This window comes from Drosophila subobscura, chromosome E (assembly GCF_008121235.1).
Source record: "Drosophila subobscura isolate 14011-0131.10 chromosome E, UCBerk_Dsub_1.0, whole genome shotgun sequence".
NCBI lineage: Eukaryota > Metazoa > Arthropoda > Insecta > Diptera > Drosophilidae > Drosophila > Drosophila subobscura.
The window spans coordinates 4,388,719-4,407,282 of NC_048531.1; the positions used below are offsets into that span (position 1 = coordinate 4,388,719).

The 18,564-nt window shown below is 46.2% G+C and overlaps 1 protein-coding gene across 1 annotated transcript; it reads left to right on the plus strand.

Moving 5' to 3' along the window:
* Nucleotides 1-146: 146 nt before the first annotated feature.
* Nucleotides 147-3,287, plus strand: LOC117891056 (lamin-B receptor). The gene is made up of 3 exons (XM_034796229.1): nucleotides 147-254; nucleotides 555-896; nucleotides 1,092-3,287. Exons 2-3 carry the CDS (start codon nucleotides 588-590, stop codon nucleotides 2,871-2,873), a joined length of 2,091 nt encoding a protein of 696 aa, XP_034652120.1. The 5' UTR covers nucleotides 147-254; nucleotides 555-587; the 3' UTR covers nucleotides 2,874-3,287.
* Nucleotides 3,288-18,564: the final 15,277 nt, after the last annotated feature.

Genomic DNA, 18,564 nt, shown 5'->3' on the forward strand with positions numbered 1-18,564 from the left:
TAGTAACTCTAACTAGCTAATAATAATAAATAGAATAGGAAGGCGAGGAAAATGTTTTAAGAATTACGGTATCTTTGCGGTATATTTTGAAAATAAGAAAGCATATTTCGGTATATTTTATCGATAAGTCCGCGGTCTTTTACAACAAAATTTCCACAACTTCGGCAGCAGACGCGCGTCTTTTTTTACGAGTGGTTTTTTCATCAATATATGTGAACGTAGCCATTAAAATCAATTGTAAATTCAAGCAGAAAGTAAGTTGAACAACTTTTGAATGATTAAAAGTGGGAGGATCACAGCGTGTGTGCAAATTCTAACGACAAAGAGAGCGGGCAGCTTCTGCAATCAATGCTCTGCCGCTGATGCCGGGTACAGTCGCTTAGGGACGGGATTTGCTCTCAGCGCGCCAAACTGCAGACACAAATAAATCGTTTTCTCCGCCCTCTGCGGCCTACATGTGTGTGTTTGTGTGTGTACGATAACTATAAATAAAATATAGCACTCGCTTTTATACATATTTTAATGCATACACAAATATTCTCACTTTGTTACAGCACGTTTTTGAGCAGACATCATAGAAATCTGACATGGACCGACGCCTGAGACGCCCGCGTCGCGATGAGACTGCAGCCGCTCCTGTTGCCTCCTCACAGCCGAGCCTTCTGCCCGTTACCAGGCGGGCTGGCTCACTGGCAGCTGCAGCCGCCAGTGGCCCGGCGACCCGAACACGTGTCTCGCCCTCACGCAACAAGGCCATACAACCGATCCCAGAAATAGAGGTGGGACCACGCACAAGGCGCTCCAGCCGTCCTCGCTCCTCGGTTGGACCGTTAACTTCATCTCTGCCCGTCAAGACATCGATCAAGTCGCCAACACCCATCAGAGAGGTTCCCGAGGTTAGTGGAAATCCGTTTTCTTAGCCAATAAAGCCGCTATAAAGATTAACAATTGGTTGGCCTTTATCTATGCGAGGGTTGCCTTGCCCCTGCATGGAATTCTGAGAATTATCAGTACAAGAATGTTGTGCTTTGGCTTCGATAAGCGATATAATCCATGTGAAGCTAGCTTTACTCACCGCCCATTCCTTGCAGGAATCAGCGCCCGTGCGGCAAGCGACCAGCAATTTGCCCATGACCCTCACCACCAATACCGCCAGCCGTGCACCCAACAAATCCTTCAACACCAGCTCCGTGAACAGCAGCGCGGTGAACACATACAGCAGCAGCAGCACAATTACCGAACACATTGAAATACGCAGCGAAGGCGGGGGCGAAGTGGATATGAGCGCTTTACGCAAACGGATCACAGAGGGATTGCGGCGATCCGTGTCGAAGACATTTTCGAATTTGGGCGGAACCAAAGCGACCAACACAGAGGACGGCAGTCGCTACAGTAGAAGTTTGTCGCGATCGGTGTACGAGGATGAGAAGTCATCGAAGCAGAGCTATTCCACGGGGGAGGAGGATCTGTACGAGGAGGATGAACAGGAGGAGGACGAGTTCCGCAGCTTCAATGCCACACGTCAGTCGACCAATCTGGGCGAAACCTCGTGTCGCCAGATGAAGTCGCCCGAGGAGTTGGGCGGCCGGCTGGGAGCCTTCCTGCTGCTGCTTTTGGTGCCCTTCTGTGTCTACTATCTCACCTGGAGCTGCGCGGCGCGCAACGCTTGCCAATTCAAGAATGTCAATCTAGCTGTTCTGATCGACTGGAACTATCTGTCGCGCCAGGTGTTCCAGGTCCGAGTGGTGGGCTCCTATGTGGCATACCAAGTGGTTGTCTTCCTGCTGGTGGCCCTGTTGCCGGGACGGCGTGTGCACCTCACCCGGGAAACCTACAAATTCAACTCGTTGGCCGTGGCTTTGGTGCTGATTATTGCCGGTGGCTATGCCGAGTACAGGAAGTATCCCGTCGTCAGCTATATATTACGTCACTATCTGCGCTTCTGCATCTTTGGGATTGTGAGTGCGTTCGTGGCGGCCGCCTGGAGCTATTGGCGCGTGGACACCGCCAAGTACAATGTGCTCAGGCATAATGTGTCGAACGAATACGGCCGCACCGGGAGCTTTGTGGTTGATTTTGCCCTCGGCAGGCAGCTGAACCCCAAGTGGATGGGACGAGTGGACTGGAAGCAATACTACTATCGTCTGTCCTTAATCAGCACCCTGCTGTATGCAACATGCTACATCTACCAGACCCTGCAGTGGCCCAAGCCGCATCCGATGTCGGACGGAATTACCCTGGCGAAATATTACTTCAACAATATCCAGTACGATCCGGGCACTTTGCTCTCGGCCAGCTGCCTGATGCTCTACGTACTCGACGCTATTGTCTTTGAGCACCATTTGAGCTCGTCCTTCGAGCTGCAGTACGAGGGCTACGGTGGTCTCCTGCTGCTGCGCTATGCGGCCACACCCTACCTGCTGACTGCCGTGACGAAATACTTTTACGATCAGCGTGTGACCATCACCTGCTGGTATGCACCCATCGGAGTGGTGGCCCTGCTGCTGCTCGGTCTCTGCGTGAAGCGCTTCAGCAGCGCCTACAAGTACAAGTACAGGCTGAACTCGCAGAGCCCCATCTTTGCCAACATCGAGACGATTCACACCTTCCAGGGCAACCGAATTCTGCTGACCGGCCTATGGGGCCATGTGCGTCAGCCCAACTACTTGGGCGACATCATTGCATTGGTGGCTCTGGCGACACCCATGGCGCTGCGTCTGGCCTGGCCCCCAGTCCTGGGCCTGGGACTGCTCATCCTGGTGCTGCTGCACCGCACAACACGCTCGAATGCACGCAATCATGCGCGCTACCACTCTGCATGGAATCGCTACTGCGCCCGAGTGCGGTACTCCATTCTGCCGAAGATCTTTTAAGATCTTCTTTTAAGATCCCATTCTATAGTTTATTTTCAGTTCAGTTTTTGAGTTTTTTTATTTCTGTGACCATTTTGGCTTTGTTTTATTTTATGTTTCGAATTGTATATAGCAATACTCGTGCATCCATTTACCACAACCACAACACCATCTCTCATTGATTTTAGTACAAAATTTGATTATATTTTCACCAACGGACATTTAACGCAACTACATTTAATCTACACTTAAATAAGCTTAGTTAAGCTCATATAATAGTAGCTATACGAACATTTATATGTACAATAGGCTGTACGCTTAAGATTTAGGCACCATATTGACTACTCTCTGTATAAAACATACTGACATTTGTAGGAATTACTTTATATGTATATTTAAATATCAATTAAATAAATCCTTAGTTTCTATACTATAAAGAAACGCACAACAAATGGTGTAATTATTTTGTATTTTAAGTGAGTTGAAGGATTACAAGTGGTTCGTTGCTTGTGAGAAATATCTTTCTGATATTACAGGAGGACATCTAAAAATTCAATGAGTTATGCATTCTGAATACTCCTAAGCTTTAATGATTCAAAAAACTAATTTTCTAAGGTTTAAGTGCGGCGATTAAAAGTCTTGTTTAGTGCAAACTTCTGTATCTTTAAGGTCAAGTCCGCTCTTAACTTGATTTCAAGTTGAAGCCAAATATAAAATATGATGGAGCATATTTCATGCCTTTTGCCACAAAATGTGGTTGGATGATGATGATGAATGTCAGCCAACGAATAAAAGAAGTAATTTTGTGTAAAAATGCCCCTGCCATCCCCCCATCCGATGCCCTATGCAGGACTTTACCGAGCCCCTCACCGCACAAAGTTGTGTGGTGTGGGCGTGGCACAAAGCCGTTACAACTGTTAATGACATTTACGAATGTTTGCGAGAGACCAAAACTTGCTGGAACCACCCATCCGTCCACCCGTCCTCTCTCCTCCCTTCCATCCACCACACACATAATGCCAAAATAATGACGAAGTCTGGCCTGCACCTCCGTCCCCACAATACCAACCCGCTACGGCATGATTCCCCCCTCTGCCAGGGAATAGAAAAATGACGCGGAAACTGTCAAAAAAGAAAGCAACAGAAAATATAGAAAGGAGGCAAGGAACCCCAACGCTGGGCCGACATTTGCGGTTTGCTATACAAATGACCGCCGCCGTTGCCGACTGCCCCGCCCACTTGACGAAAATTATGCAATAATGGCGTCAACATTAGCAAATTGTAGAGCTATGCAGCTTGTAGAGGCAGTTCCTATTCAGGCAGGAACAGCACCATGCCACCCCCCGTTCGGTAGGTTGTCCTTTAATGAGCGTTTAAATTGGCGGATCCCGCAGAGGGTGGGATTTTTCTTTTGCTTTTTTTATTTGATTGATTGCTCTTTGCGCGGGTGGCAGGGAACGGAGCATGTGAATTATTTCTACAAGTATGCAAATTTAACAATTTACACGAAAAAGTAGTGGGAATATTTATTGGAAATCGTTTTACTTCTTGGAAAATCTTGTCATCGCGATTCTTATTAAGCAAATATAACCTCCTATGAGTCACTACTGTAGTAAAATACTATTTTGTTTCCACTGAGACTGGAAATGAAATTGGAGTTAAGCTTCCTTAAAAACTTTAGCAAGAGAAAAACATACAAAAGAAAAGAGAAAACGTCAACTCTCACACATACTTGCTCATACACACACACGCTTACACTCTCGCATAAATCACGCCTTTTGTCAGCATCAGATAACGTTTGGCATAAATTTAGTTTTAATTGACTTAATGCTTGTACTTTTATCAAATAATTAATTACAACCCAGAGTGTGGGCCAGCACCCAACTGACAGCGAGACAGAGACAGAGAGAGCCAGTCGAGACAGTTTAAGGAGCTGTGTGTGTGGGAACAAAGTTGGGTCAAGCAGGGATCTCTATGCCCAGCCCTATCTTCCACTTTTCTGTGGGCGGCAGGCAGGCACTTCTGCCGTCTCTCTGCCTGCTGTTAGTTGGCCAGCAAACTGCAGTGTTTGCTTTTGCGTGGGCAGCCACTCGCTTTCAATTATCTAGTTTTCTATAAATTTTCTTGGTCCCGCAGTGGTTTGCCGTTGTCAATGCATTTTGTTGGTCTGTAATTGCCCCTTGTCAACAAGTTGGGGAACAACCAGTCCAGAGATCGATATCGCGGTCGTTTGCCACAATTTTTGCTCTGTTGGCAGAGCAATAAAACTGTTATTGAATGTAATTAGCTTTGTAATGGGGTTATTTATGTATGCCATTGCTTGTTTATGTAGTGCGGTGCAGTGCCGTGCAGTTTGTCATTGCTCTGTTTTGATTGATTGATTAATTGATGGCTGGATGGGTGCTGACTGGACTGAAATCGAGAATTGAAACTCGAAAGTTTAATTGAACTTTTCTTGGTAGGGTCTCAAGAACTACTCTAACCTCTAACCTTGAGGCCACTTCATTGGCAAACCATGTGAAAAATTAGCAGAAAGGAAACCCAAACCACCTATCCACTGGGACTGGTCTCATTGCCAACTTAGGCAGGGAGGGACCTTGACAAAAAAAAACGTCAAGCAGAAAGGTCTTGACAAGTTTTGTCAGCCAACAATGGGACACGTCGCCTTTGTTCGCCTTGCCTCGCCAGTGTCAGGACCTGAACATTCATCTTCATCAGGAAGCGGGCTAAGTTTGCATTTAAATTGGTAATTAACACAGAACGAAAGCGAAAACCAGAAGGAATAAAAAATGCGACACGAAATAAACAGGAATACAAAAGAACTAAGCGAAGGAGTGTAGAAACAGAGAAACGGAAGCAATCAACTAGCCAAAAGATAACAAATGTGTGGGGGCAAAGAAACGGAATAGTAAGTAGGACAGTCTCACACATTGCAGAAATGGTAAGGCCAAAGGGCAGAATATCATTTTCGATTGCACAATTGATTGTCAAAGCGAGAGCGTACACTGAGAGAAATACATACAAGAATTTATTTTCTTACTGTCAGTGTGAAGTTCCATTTGCTGAATGTTGATCAGATCAGCCGCAAAGTGGTGCAGACAGTGATCAATCCATAAATTCTCTCAGTGTTGGTTTCTGTAAAATCTCACCCAATAATAATAATCCCGTTGCTTCTGGGAGCTGCACTTGCTGCTGTTTCTTCTGCTTCTCCGGCGTTATCATTTCATTAAATCAGAAAAGGGAACAAAACAATAAAACGGTACAACAACAACAACAAAGAGAGCGAACGATTGCCAAAAGACAAAGCGACAAAAGCGTACCGTTTTGGCTCCCCTCCCACGAACACGACTCTCTCTCTCACTCTCTCTCTCCCCACCATTGAGCGCTGTCAATTGAATGTAAATGAGAGAGTGACTGAGGGGTTGGCGCTGTCAACCAAACGGAGAGGAATGAATTAAGATTGGGCAGGGCTGAGGCAGAGGCAGAGGCAGAAGTTGACTTTTGTTAAGCAGGTCAGCGCAATGACAATCGAAGACGAAAATTGTGAATGGAGAGAGCACTTACTGGCCAACAACTGTGGATGGAGTACCCCTTGTCAGGTGAGATGTAATTTATTAGCCATCCATCCAGTGAGTGAAATAAGAAGGAGCTGAGAACGAGAATTATTTGATTGGGTAATTACCAGAGAACGGCGTAGTGTCAAAAGATCTTCGATTTGAACGCCTTTATGAGGTTAAGAGGTAACTATCTCCACTGCTATTGGTTCTGTTAATCGAAAGCAGTATTCAAAATCGTTGTGGGTCTTAGCAGACCCCCAAAACTACATCCAAGGTTACCAAAATGAAGTTTACCACCCTACAAAAAGTCAATTGCATGCATTTCCTGTAACAGCAATTAGTACAATTTCTTGGCCAGAAGCAGAGCAAAGCATACCTGACCCAAAACCCATTACCTGCTCGACTTGGCCATAGCCGTAACGTAGAATTGGATTGTGGGTGGAGTGGTGCTGGGGGAGCATATAGTCTGAAGGGAGTAAAAAAGAATGAGCACAGGGAAAACAAACTTAATTGTCTGCACAGTTTTATTTACTCCGTCGTGGGACGGACAGGAGGACGTTCCCATGTCCTTGCCCTGCCAGAGACAGATAGATATGCCATAGAGGATGAGATGAGGCTGCGTCTGCTTGTAATTACTGTGCTACGACGAGTACTGGAAGGCAGTCCTTTGCCTCCTGCACCCACTTAACGAACATGACCAAGACTGAACAAACAATAGGCCTCTGTCTCTGGGTCTGACTCTGAGCTCCGAACACTGGACACTGGACACTGAGCACTCTGAGCACTGAGCACTGGACACTGAGCACTGGACACTGAGCACTGGGCTGTGGCTTCAACATGCACGGCTCGTTGCATGGATAAGTGATGCAAAGCCCCCTGCCCTGCCCATCCATTCTGCCCTGGGTCTTGTTTAATGCCAACACAATAAACTTGGCCAAAAGGTTGTTGTCGATGCTGCAGCTCTGAGAGCGACCGAGGGAGAGGGATTCATTCCAGTGTACGGTTGGCCAGGCACCGAGTACAAGTCTGTGGCCATGTAGTAGGTGTTGTTATCATATTTGCATCGTGCTGACCCTGGTGCTGGCTGGGCCTAATGCCTCGTACCCCTACTTCCTCCTCCTGCCAATAACTCAATCAATGACGCACTGCAGTTGCCCGGCGCCCATTCATCATCGGCAGACAAAATATTAATCGCTTCTGCTCTTCCACTTGCACTAGCACGTGGCTAAAATTGGATTCGAGCGCGATTATGTCACGGCAGCAAGGTTACAATTTATAATTGTCAAACGTACGAGCGATATGTGCGGATATGACCATGGATATGCGGATGCATGCCGCAACTGCCCAGACAAATGGCATACATACGGGCAGCACGGGGAGCAGCCGTCCTCCCAGGTAACCCTCAAGCTAATTTGCACCATATCCGTGATTTATGGCCAGAGGAAATTGACTTGTGATAAATGATGCTCAATGCAGCCAGCCATAAGACCTTGAAAAAGCTGCAACAAAAGCAGTCAGTTCTGAGGAATGGAAAGTCGTTCGCTATTCACGTGGATGTACCAAGGATGGTGGCATTGATTTGTTTCCTAAACGGCATAGAAAAGAGTAGATTTAAAAGAGAATACATAGATAGATAGAGACAAGATAGATTTACTTATACTAGAAAGAGATAGTCCGCATATTATCTGCTGGTTTGGCATGGTTTGGATATCTTCCAAGATTATCCATGAAATGTGCAAATTTAAGATTAAAATCGTTTCTCAATAAAAAAAACTCATTTAACATAAATTCAGTTCAACTAAAAGCAGACAGCTTGACCTCGAAGTAACTACTCGTAGCCTTATGTAATTTGCACAAGTAAAAAGTAACGGACCCGCTTGAGGCAAGATCTTTTCCCTGATTTTGTTTAAAGAGTAAAAGTCAAAGGCATCAGCCATTTTGCATTTCAATTATGAAATTGCCATTTCTAATCCGCAGCTTTAATAAAATCATCAGAAGTTTTTAATGAGGCAAAAAGTTGATGCCACATAACGATGTCATAATGGGCATTGTGTGGGCAAGACAGAATGGCAGAGGATGATAGCCCATAATAGCGGCAGATGGAGTCGCGGTTTAGTGCCTTCGCTCTGTACTCTTCACTTTCCAGTTTTCCCTAAGCAACGTCGGGGGGTCAATCAGCAGCCAAGACAGGACAATGGCAAGGACAGGCAAGCAGTTCTATTGTGATTTTAATTAGAAAAACTTTTGCTCCACACCTCAATTAGTGGGCTCGGGGGGATCAGGCACCGAGCAACAACCGACCGCCGACCACCGACAGCATGCCACAAATTCTTGCCCAATAACGAAAACTATTCCTTAGCTTAGCATAATATTTACCAGAGGCCAAAAGTGTTGAATATCGGAGAGAGCTTTTGGTACAAAAAATGTCTGAAAATATTGGAAGAAAAACTAGTTGAAAAAGCAGAGGGACAGAGGCAGGAGTGGATGGATAGCCACAACAATTCCGGATGCAGAACGGAGAAGAGTAGTTCCAGCTCGAGTTTGGGTAGAGGCAAAAAGTGTGCAACACTCCCTAAAGTTGCCGGAGCACAACAAAGGCGCTTACCAGGTGTTGGTGCATGCCAGGAGTGGCAAAAGGATTGCGGAGGGAAGTGGACAGACCACAAGCCCAGGCCCAGGGCCAGGACCAAAGTAGCAAGTTTGCCGAAGGAGCGCAGGGGCTTGGGCTTGGGGAGCCATATGCGAAATTGTTTTATAGCTGCCCGGGAATGGTCAGTCCGCAGTCCAGAGTTCGACTAGAGGAGAGCGTTGAGTTTGTTTATGGCCAGCCAGGCAGCTTGGGCCAGAACGGATGTTGCCTTTAACGTGTACATCCGCAGGTCGGAGATTCCCTCCAACCACCCGCTTGCAGGAATATGTGTATCTGTGCGAGGGAACTTTCTGAGCATTCAGTTTCATGTTGAAGCGTTTAACAAAGCGCCGTAAATTGCATCAGGCGTGCAACCACAATCTAAGAGTATCCCAACCTCAATCCGCCCTCCGAGCATGCCGTGTCGGATAGGTTTTCCAGGGTTTCTTATTCCCAGCTCACAGCGTATCCCTTTTGCCGTTCAGGTAAACTTTTATTACCCCGAAAAAAACTATTTAAACATTGAAGGAAGGCCCAGCTAGAGCATGGCATGGAGCAGGCTTTTAGCCAGGCGAGGAATTAGATTATTGGCTTTGAGGTAAATGTTTCTCCGCCGGTCCGATGTGATGCTAATGGAATGCGGTGGTTCAACTGGGCAGACGACAACATCAATTTGTTGCAGTTTTCTATTAGGAATTCAATCGAATTTCCCTGCCCCTGACTGCAAGTATAATTAAAACATCTCCAGAATTCTCCGTTAAAGTTGGCTCCTCATTTGGCAGTGGCCCGGGGACAATCGAACAATTATTAGTCGCTGTAATCAAAGCCCCAGCTGCGGACACAATTGGTATATTGCCAATGTTTATTAGAGTCGGCCCGAAAGCCTTCGCCAAATTGCCAAACACATCCCAGGGGAGCTGGCTCCCAGTCGCAGTCCCGACCTCGTTCCTGGTCCTGGGCCCAACAAGCGACAGCCGAGGGCAGCGGTGGCAGCAACGACGGTGGCAAGTGCAGCAAGGCGTTGCTTTTTTAATAGAGTCATAACTTGCTGCCAACTAATGGGCGCGGAACCAAAACACGCTACACTCAAAGATATTTCAAGCACTGCATCAAACAGCACAAAATAAAATCTCCATCTAGGGTAGGTGTGTGGCCAGGGCAGGTTAGAAATCTTCCTCTATTTCCATAGCAATACATCCCTCAATGATTGTATGTTGTTGCTTTTATCTCAGTGTACTTTTGGTCAGTCCTTGCTTAGCCATAACCTAAGCCCCTCGAGTTTTCATACACCACTTCAGCTTACTTTTCGTTTTTTTTCTACGTTCGTTACATTCTGTGTCCTCTTCCTCTGGTGGCTCGACTTTGGTTACAATTCAATTTGCAGTGGGCGCTTTTTTGCTGGACATATTTTCATTTTTCTTATGTTTTTTTTGTTCTCTTTTGGTGTGCGGTTGGTCGCCCGGCGCTCTGGAAATTTGTGTCCGTACTCTGCTGGTGTACCTGGGCAGTGTCGTAAATGTGTGGAAATTGTTGGGTGTTATGCCTCGTAGGTATGACTGCAAGTTAAGCAACGGGCGGTCCCAAGCTAAGAACTCTTCCCTAGCATTGGCTCCTGCTTGCATCCACTCTCCTCCCCTCCACCCACCGAGTGTGTGGCATGTGGCCAACAAATCTCCACCTCTCCTCTCTCTCCCCGGCGGCTCTCGCTGTCGTTTTATTGTCTTGGCATAATGTTGACGTTGAACTTGTTCTAGATGGTTGCTGGGCTCGTTACTTCTCCTGGCTGGGTGGTGTTCTGCTCTGGGTGCTCTTGGGGCATGTGGTCCTCATAATTGTCTTGCCCAAATGGTCGTGTAAAATTTTAATTGCTTTTTAGTGCAAACTCTTGGAAAATTTGTAGTTTCCGAAGAGGCCAAGAACGGGGCTAAGCCCAAATGACTCACGCTCACATTTGAAGGGTCACAACTTGTGGACTCTGCTGGGCTGATTAGGAAATGTTTATGTGTCGTGGGTGTCCTTTGCTCACATCCTAAATGGCTTTATTGAGGACATGTCTTAGATTCTTAGAGGCGGAAGAATCCGAAGAATCGATGAGGAAATCTTTTTTTTGCTGGCTGAACCAAAGAACAGAAGCAACAGCCACATCTTAACCGAAATCAACAGTCATTAAAATCCAAAGTAATTTTCCACACCATATCACCCGATGCGTGACACATATATCAAAAATGTATGTGCGAAATGTCAGAAAGTTTAAACACGGCCCCGCCATAAAAACAATTTGAATACATTTTTGATTACATTTACGGAGTGGGGCCAAAGGAAACCAAGTCAAGCTGAAAACAACTTTCGAACAACACTTGACATAGAAATTTCGTGTGTGTGTGTATGCAAACCATGAGAGGAAGCCAGAACCCTAACCCAAACCCCAATCACAATTTCAAGTCCTGTCATGGGTGGAAGTGATACGGGATGTGCGTCCAAATATTTGTACTTTTACTTGTCTATTCCGCAACTAAACCAAATCGTTTCATAACTTTAAGAGGTCGGTCGGGCCGGTCCCTCATCATTTCTGATATTTTTTTCCTTCCGGTTTGTGGGTTCTTCTTTTTCTTTTCCAACTGGACGATATTTTCTATTACGAGACTTTCTCATTCTGGTCGTTAGCATTTTTCCGGTTATCTCGCTTTAGATTTATAGTGCTCATTGGCCCAATGGCTGAGGCCCGTCATTTATGGTCACCGTTTTTGACATTCATTGGCCTTTTTTTTGGTTCTCTCTCTGTATTCCCCTCGTCCTTGGTCGTTGCACAGGAAGGATGGACTCTACTCGACACGACACTCCACTCCACTCAAACTTAAATAGAAATGAGCGCATGAAGCGTGAAATTAAATTTGATAAATTCTATTTACGTAAAGAGATGGAAGATTTGTGTGGGACACTTTTCGGGGACCTCGTTGAGGGGGCTGAGGGTGCTGTAAGGAGAGGGTAGCTGGTCCCAGGTCATAATTTAAGTGTATCGAATGGGTTTTTTAACGCTCGGTTGTGCAGTGTAAGCACGAAAGGCGGTAAAGGTTGGGAATCACGGTAATGGAGATTTCTTTTTAGATATGGAAACATTTTTGATCATCATTAGAAGGAGAGATGATGTAGTCGTGTCCATGGGGTAGCTACATGGTTAATGGATTGATAGAACCTACGATTATAATCTTTACTAAGACTAATCGAATCAGCAGGAACAACTTTCAGCTTTAGCTCAGATCGAGGGCTAAGAGCTGCAAGAGCAAGGGCAGATTTTCATTAAATGCACCAAGTAAATGACTATATGGAAAAGAATAAAGTAATCATCCGAAAGGCAGTGGGTAGCGGTGGGCGAACGCCCACATAAAAACAGAACCGCAGTGGAATCATGAGGCTGCAGAAACAACCGCAGGAGCGGTAGGCCCCATCAAAAGGTACAGAGGCCGGAGAAAACATTGAGAACTTTTAATATTCACTCTTGTCGGCTGCATAAATTAAGGCCCTCAAAGGGCTGTGCGGTAGTGCCGGGAGTGGAGAGTGCAAGGGGCAGAACCGAAAATGCAATAGCGAAACAACAAAAGTAGCGCGAAACGGGGAGCGGGAAATGATGGGGAAAGAGGTAAGGGGCAGAGAGCGGCTGCTGGTGGAGCAGATAACATGCAAACCAATGCCAGAAGCGAAGGCACTCAACTGAAGAGCGGAGAGACAGAGAGAGAGAGAGAGAGAGAGGAAACTGGAGAGCAGCTTGAAGAAAAAGACCAACAAAAAGAGAGCGAAGAGGTCGGATGGTCGAAGCGTTGATACCCTAACTTTCTTTGCTTATTATTTATTGGTACGACTTAAGTTAATTGTAGCTGAAACTTTTGGAATAGATCGATGGGAGCATAAGAATATTATCAGCTCTTTTAAAGGTAAACCATTTAAACTGTAAATTCTAGATTATAATCAAGCTAGGTAAGCAAATGTACTGACCTCATGGACCTCTTGCAAGTGTATACCCAGAGTGATTCACAGACAAGGTTGATGCCGTGCGGACAGTGAATGGAAGAAGAACTACAGCCAGAATATGCACAAAGCGACTGAAGTATGAAAGCGTAAGGCCCGGGGAGGGCAAAGAGCTGCCAACTTGTGGCGCCTTTTGTTGGTGTTGCCACTGCTGCTGCTGCTGCTGGTGCCTGTTTGTTATTGCACTTTTGCGTGCCGCTCTCGAACCCCAGTGCATAAGAGACCTCTGCCTGCAGAGCAGACCAAAACCCTTGTACAGACCCCAGAAACAGAAAACAGAACAGAGAACCCCGAACCCCGAACTCCGAACCATAAGCAGAACCCAGACCCAGATACAGTTCGGCCACTCAAGCTCACTTCAATGAATACTTTATGGGTTAATAATCGTAAAACCATTCAGCGCAAGAGTCTCGCCAGCCCTTTGGGCCTTTTGCCCCCTGCCCTGCCCTGCCCGGCTCTGCTCTTTCCCCTCTCCATCAACTCGTGGGCAAAGTTTTTGTGCGCGCGAATTCATAAACAATGTGCATAAAGCGCAAAATGTAGCGCTTCTGTTCGCTGGTGTGGGAAAGGTGCCTCGCCAGGGGAAAGCATGTCCCACTGCAGTGGCAAATTGTTGTTCCTGTTATTGTTGCGAGCGGCAGGCACTCACTACCTTTTGGGGTTTGCCAGGTGGCACGGATGGCAGGCTGGTTGAACCATCGTTTATGCAACTTTTCCCGCTTAGCCGTTGATGTTCTGTGTTCTGCGGAGGTGTTGCCAGAGTTTGTCAGAGTTTGTCAGATTTGTCGCTGTTGTTGATGTTCCTGTCATTGTTGTTTAGAATTGTTTTATTATGCAGGTGCTCCAGGAATACTAAGGAAGAGGCAGAGAAGCTGAAATTCCAGGTTGGAAAGCGTTTAATCATCTAAGCCTTCGTCTATCGTTATTGAAACGGATCTGTTAATGTTTATGAATCGCCGGTGGTTAAGCTGCCAACGAGCTCCCTGCAAAAACATTAATCTCTCTTCCTGTCCAATTTTCAATACATCCACCAAATGGGAACCATTTATCAACCATTGGCAACATCTTTTTTTCGCCTTAACACAGATAACAAACACCGAAAGCACGTTCATTCGAGGCCGTTGAGCCTCTTGCAAAGTTTCAAATGCCAATAATTCAAAAATAAATAACTCATACGCTGCGTGGGCCTCCACTCTGCTAAGGGCGAGTGACTGGAAATAACAAAAAAAGAGCAGAGTGAACGAAAAAAACAATGAAACAAAGGCAAAGTCACGCCCTGCCAAACTGTGAAAATGTTTCAGAGTCAATTGTAAATATTTTTGCCATTGAGTTTTATCTGAAAAGTTCTTTGGGGGGCTGTAAAAATGCCACCACCTAATGAAAAGCCACCCCCAAAAACGACGCTCTTGAGGTGTAAGCCATCCTCCTACCTGGTGGGGTGGCTGCAGCCCCCTCCTTCAGGGTTTACACGCTCGTTACGTTTGATTTATAAAAGTTGATGTTTCTTCGTGTTGTTGCCGCCGCTGTGTAACGCGAACGCACAAATTAATTGCCGTTGTTATGTGTTGATAAATTGCGTATACGCCGCACTGTACGCTACGGTACGCTACGGCAAGGTACGCCGGAGAGTTCTTTAACAATTTGTGAGTAGGGAGCTGTAAAATATTTAAGCAATAAATTAAATACCAAAGTGAAGTTTAGTTTTCTTTCTGCTCCAAATATCATTCTGTGCGTAGCACGAATTGATTAACGCTTCCGAGGGCCAAAAGTTGTCCGGCAATTTAGCAGATGAAAAGATATTTTAACAGGGATTCTTTACATTTAATTAATTGCCACGGATTCCTGCTCAGGTGGGGTTTAACACTGGCAGTTTAAGCGTGCTGTAGATCATGTTGAGCAAAGGCTTTTAGGGGGTTAAGTGAATAACTTTTCAAATTGGTTTGCAAGTGCTGGAAAGATAATTTCTCTCGAGTTTTGTCTTGCAAAAGTTTTGCAGTTGCGACGATCGAGAAGTAATCTTAACCCCATATATTTGCTTACGTACAATTTTGTACATTTCCCATGATGATTTGTTCGCGTGGCAGGTTATTAAGCACTTCCCTTCATTATGCGCCACCACTCATCTGTTCCATATTCTTCTTTTCGCTGTCTTCATAATTTATTTTCCCTAATGTTTCCCTTTCTTGAGGTCTTTTTCTTTTCTTTTCTTTTCGGTTGGACGACCCCTTGCCGCTAAATCCACATTGAGTCCGACTTGGGAGCCCCCTCTGTCGGCACTTTGTTTTAGCATTTCTCTTAATTTGTTTTGGCAATAGCTGAGGAGCAGCAACCCGTCCAACGTCCTACATCCTGCGCCCACGCTGCGCCATGTCCGAGGCTAAGCCAAGACTCTTTCACCAGCGGAAGTGCACACAAAAAAAAAGAAACAATATTTCTTTTCCAGCTTCATTTTTGCGTGGATATTTCATTCGGACACGGACCTGGACCTGGACCTGGACCCCGAGCCGTGGCCATGGCCATAGTCATAGTCATGGCCATGGCCGTAGCCGAGTGCGGCGCCAGCGGAAATGAAAACTTAACGCTTATTTGAACCTTCAACAGTGCACATAAATCACCAGACTGATGTTGCCACCGCTGTTCTCTCTGTGGCACCATATTCCCAGCGCTGCTTAGTTGAAAGCTGCTTAAATGGCATTTTGGTAGTCAGCTTTTGTGGCCTTTAGCAATCGCATTCTGGGACTCTGTTTGCCGTGCACTTTGTTCCTGTCTGCGTTTTGTCTTTTGCGCCCCGTCATAATTCTGTCTCTAAATATTTTTCGGGCCGCATTATGCTGATGGCGATGAGGATGAGGATGATGATGATTGGGGGCATATGTGCGTGAAAAGCGTTCCGTTTCTGCCTCTGCTCCACCACTACGCTACGTTCCACGCTTTGCGGCGTGTGCAACTTCCGTTTCCGTTTGACGCAGCGGAAACGACAGACGCCTGTGGCAGGCACTTTCACTGATTGCTCCGCCGCCCCCAAACACCAACCCCCAAAAGAATATGCCTCCATCCCTCCCCTCATTTGGTTGTTCAGTTATTAGCAGAACAAATGCAACCCTCCTTCGAATCGGGAGCGTTCCCCCGAAACATCAGTCAGCAATAAAAAGAATTTCAGTGGGGGCAGGCGGCGGCAGGACTGCATTTGATTGCCTTCTGGCAAATGAGTTTCGTCTCCGGGCGTACATTTTGAAGTAATCTCAAAATTTTTGCCCATTTGATTCAATTACACCTTTGGGTGTTGTAATTTTATTTTTGCTTCAACGTTGGAGCGCGCCGAATGTTGTGGAAACAAATGGCATGCGGCAGGAAAAGCACAAAGAGGAGCGATAGCAGGCGGAGGCGGAGAAGAAAAAAGGAAATTAGGGACACAACAAATAAGTGCAGCTGGCTGGGTGTATGGCAGTGTGGAAATTGGGTATGGGATGCGTTTTTGGCAGCTATTTAAGCGCAGGTTGAAGGCGTATCTCTCAGTGCACCAAGAGAAATGCGAGCTAGGTTGATGGGAGAAGAGCGAATAAAATCTACAGTGCCTTAGAAATATCAGCAGGAAACTCATTTCCCACACCCTTAACATTACAATAACGTATTTTCACCTTTCTTTCTGGCAGTGTGTCCAACTTGAGGTCATTTGTGCTCTTTTTTCGCATCTTTGACCGAAACAACAATGGGCGAAAAATGAGATTTTCGCGCTACTTTTTATTCAAAATAGCTGCTAATTTGCGGCAACAACAATGCAGTGCCCTGCATCCTGTTTGCCCATCCCTCTCGACCCTTTACTGACAAAAGCCCCCTCCCCCCCTCAACCACACACTTTTGGCAGCCACGCGAGCGCGTCGTTCATCAGAGCTGCTGCAAGTCAAGCTTTTCGTTTGGGCTTTAATTTCATGCTTACTTTAATGCGAACAAGAGCGAGCACCGCACCCTTTGGGATCACTCACTCCCCCTCCCATGCCATCGTTGACTTTGTTCTGTAGTTAACGGCTCGTGGGGTGGCAGCGGTAGGCAGGGAGGGGTTGGCGCTGGGCCTGGGCCTGGGACAGCGGCTAAAGGGATGCCATGGCTCTGTGGCCGGGGGTTGGCTTTGGAGGTTAACTACTTTTCATGAGCTTAATTTTAAATTGAGGCTGCAGCGTCGGCAGCGTCGGCGGTGGCTTCATTTACTTTGTGCCTCGCCAACTTTGTTGCAAGCAAACTTTTACGCGGACTGTTTGGCAAAAGCCAAAGTTAACTTGATGCCGCACAACACACACACACATGCGCACACTCTCTCCTCCCCCCGGGCTCTGGCTGTTGTGGAAAATTCTATTAGAAAATGCCAACCAGTTGCAGGCCCATTGAGTTATTAAGCCAACTAATTGCTTATTTGCACTAGGAAAACGGCAAGAAACTGCTCTACGATCCGATAGGATCCCGACTCCCCTCCTCTCCCAGCATTTGCAATTTGCACTCAACGCGAAAAATTGCCACAAACGCCCCTCGATTGCGGTGGGCGTGGTACTGCACTGATAGCAAATCTCTCCTCGCCGCTCCATTGCCGGCTATTCACACAGAAACGCCTCCAAATGTCGCGCTGTCTCTCCATCTCGCTGCGGTGCAGGAGAAGTGATTTTCCAGCCTTGAATTTTTCTTTTTAATTGCGCACAAAATTGCTCATGATCGTGAGTTTAATTAAAGTCTGCCTGCGCACTGGACACTGTCCGTTGGTTGCTTGCGTGTTGATGACTCTATTGAGTGGAGCAAGCCATATCCAGTAGATCTGTTGAAATTAATATTTGTCTATTATAATATTTTGTAATCAAATGCTTGAAGGCTCTGGCAGAAGCGGCTGTCCTTCCGGTGTGCATCCTTCGACGATTCATTGCCTTAACATACGGCATTACATTGGCTGTTCTGCATACCTTTGCTTGGTTCCTGGTGATTCTTGAGGCAACGTGGCCGTGGCCAATGCCATGGGCTAATTACGTGAACTTTCTACATTTTGGGGAGCTCAAAATTCTTTGTTCATACATTCCCCCACATTCCCCTGGCATCATCTTTCATCTATATGCGGCTGGCTTGGCTTTTTTGAAGATTCCCCAGCCTCTGTTAAGCAAATCTAAAAACTCTTTTGAATTTCCTTCGAAAATTCGTGTTGTACTGCAAATGCAGCATACGGCTGGCTGCCATTCTACCATTCCTGTTTTAATTGCAGCTCTCTAGAACTCTTTTTTTGGCCCACACAATTGCGCGGATTCGCATTCTATCCGCGTAATTAATAGCCCGTTGCAACTTTTCAGACAATTTCGTGGTAAATATGAATTTAAGTTGTCTTCTCCGTCTACCATTAAGCAGTATGCACGCCCTTCCCTTGCTCTCTGCCTTCAGATGTGCAAACATACGAGGATGCTGGTAGATATGTACGGATGTGTGTATGGGGAAAGGGCACAACTTTGGCCAAGAGCAAACCACTTAAATTCAT